This window comes from Penaeus monodon, chromosome 21, assembly GCF_015228065.2.
Source record: "Penaeus monodon isolate SGIC_2016 chromosome 21, NSTDA_Pmon_1, whole genome shotgun sequence".
In the NCBI taxonomy this organism is placed as follows: domain Eukaryota; kingdom Metazoa; phylum Arthropoda; class Malacostraca; order Decapoda; family Penaeidae; genus Penaeus; species Penaeus monodon.
The window spans coordinates 9983944-9984186 of record NC_051406.1 but is presented as its reverse complement, the minus strand read 5'-3'; the positions used below and the strand labels follow the sequence as shown (position 1 = coordinate 9984186).

The 243-nt window shown below is 46.9% G+C and overlaps 1 protein-coding gene across 1 annotated transcript in view; it reads right to left on the bottom strand.

Annotated features, from left to right (window-relative positions):
- The window catches only part of LOC119586197, an 8194-nt gene that overhangs the window by 3387 nt on the left and 4564 nt on the right, over positions 1 to 243 (bottom strand). Inside the window, exon 4 of the mRNA XM_037934898.1 lies at positions 10 to 123. Within this exon, the coding sequence (XP_037790826.1) occupies positions 10 to 123 (114 nt within the window). The remainder of the gene's footprint in view (positions 1 to 9; positions 124 to 243) is intronic.

Here is a 243-nt window from a genome sequence, read left to right as displayed (position 1 = left end):
CGCACTTACTGCTTGGACTCCCTCATGATCCTGTCGAGGAGCTTGGTCCTGATGGCCATTAGCTTGTCTCCAGGCGTTTTCAGCTTCAGTAGGAGGTGCGAGGCGTCCTTATGCCACTGGGCCCTAAAAGGGTGACAGGGAGGGAGAGAACTTTTAGATTTTGTTTTGGGGTATTCTTTGTATCATCGTTCTTTATTGCTGTTGTTTATCTGTTTATCTTTTTTCGGTGTTGGTGCGTTATAC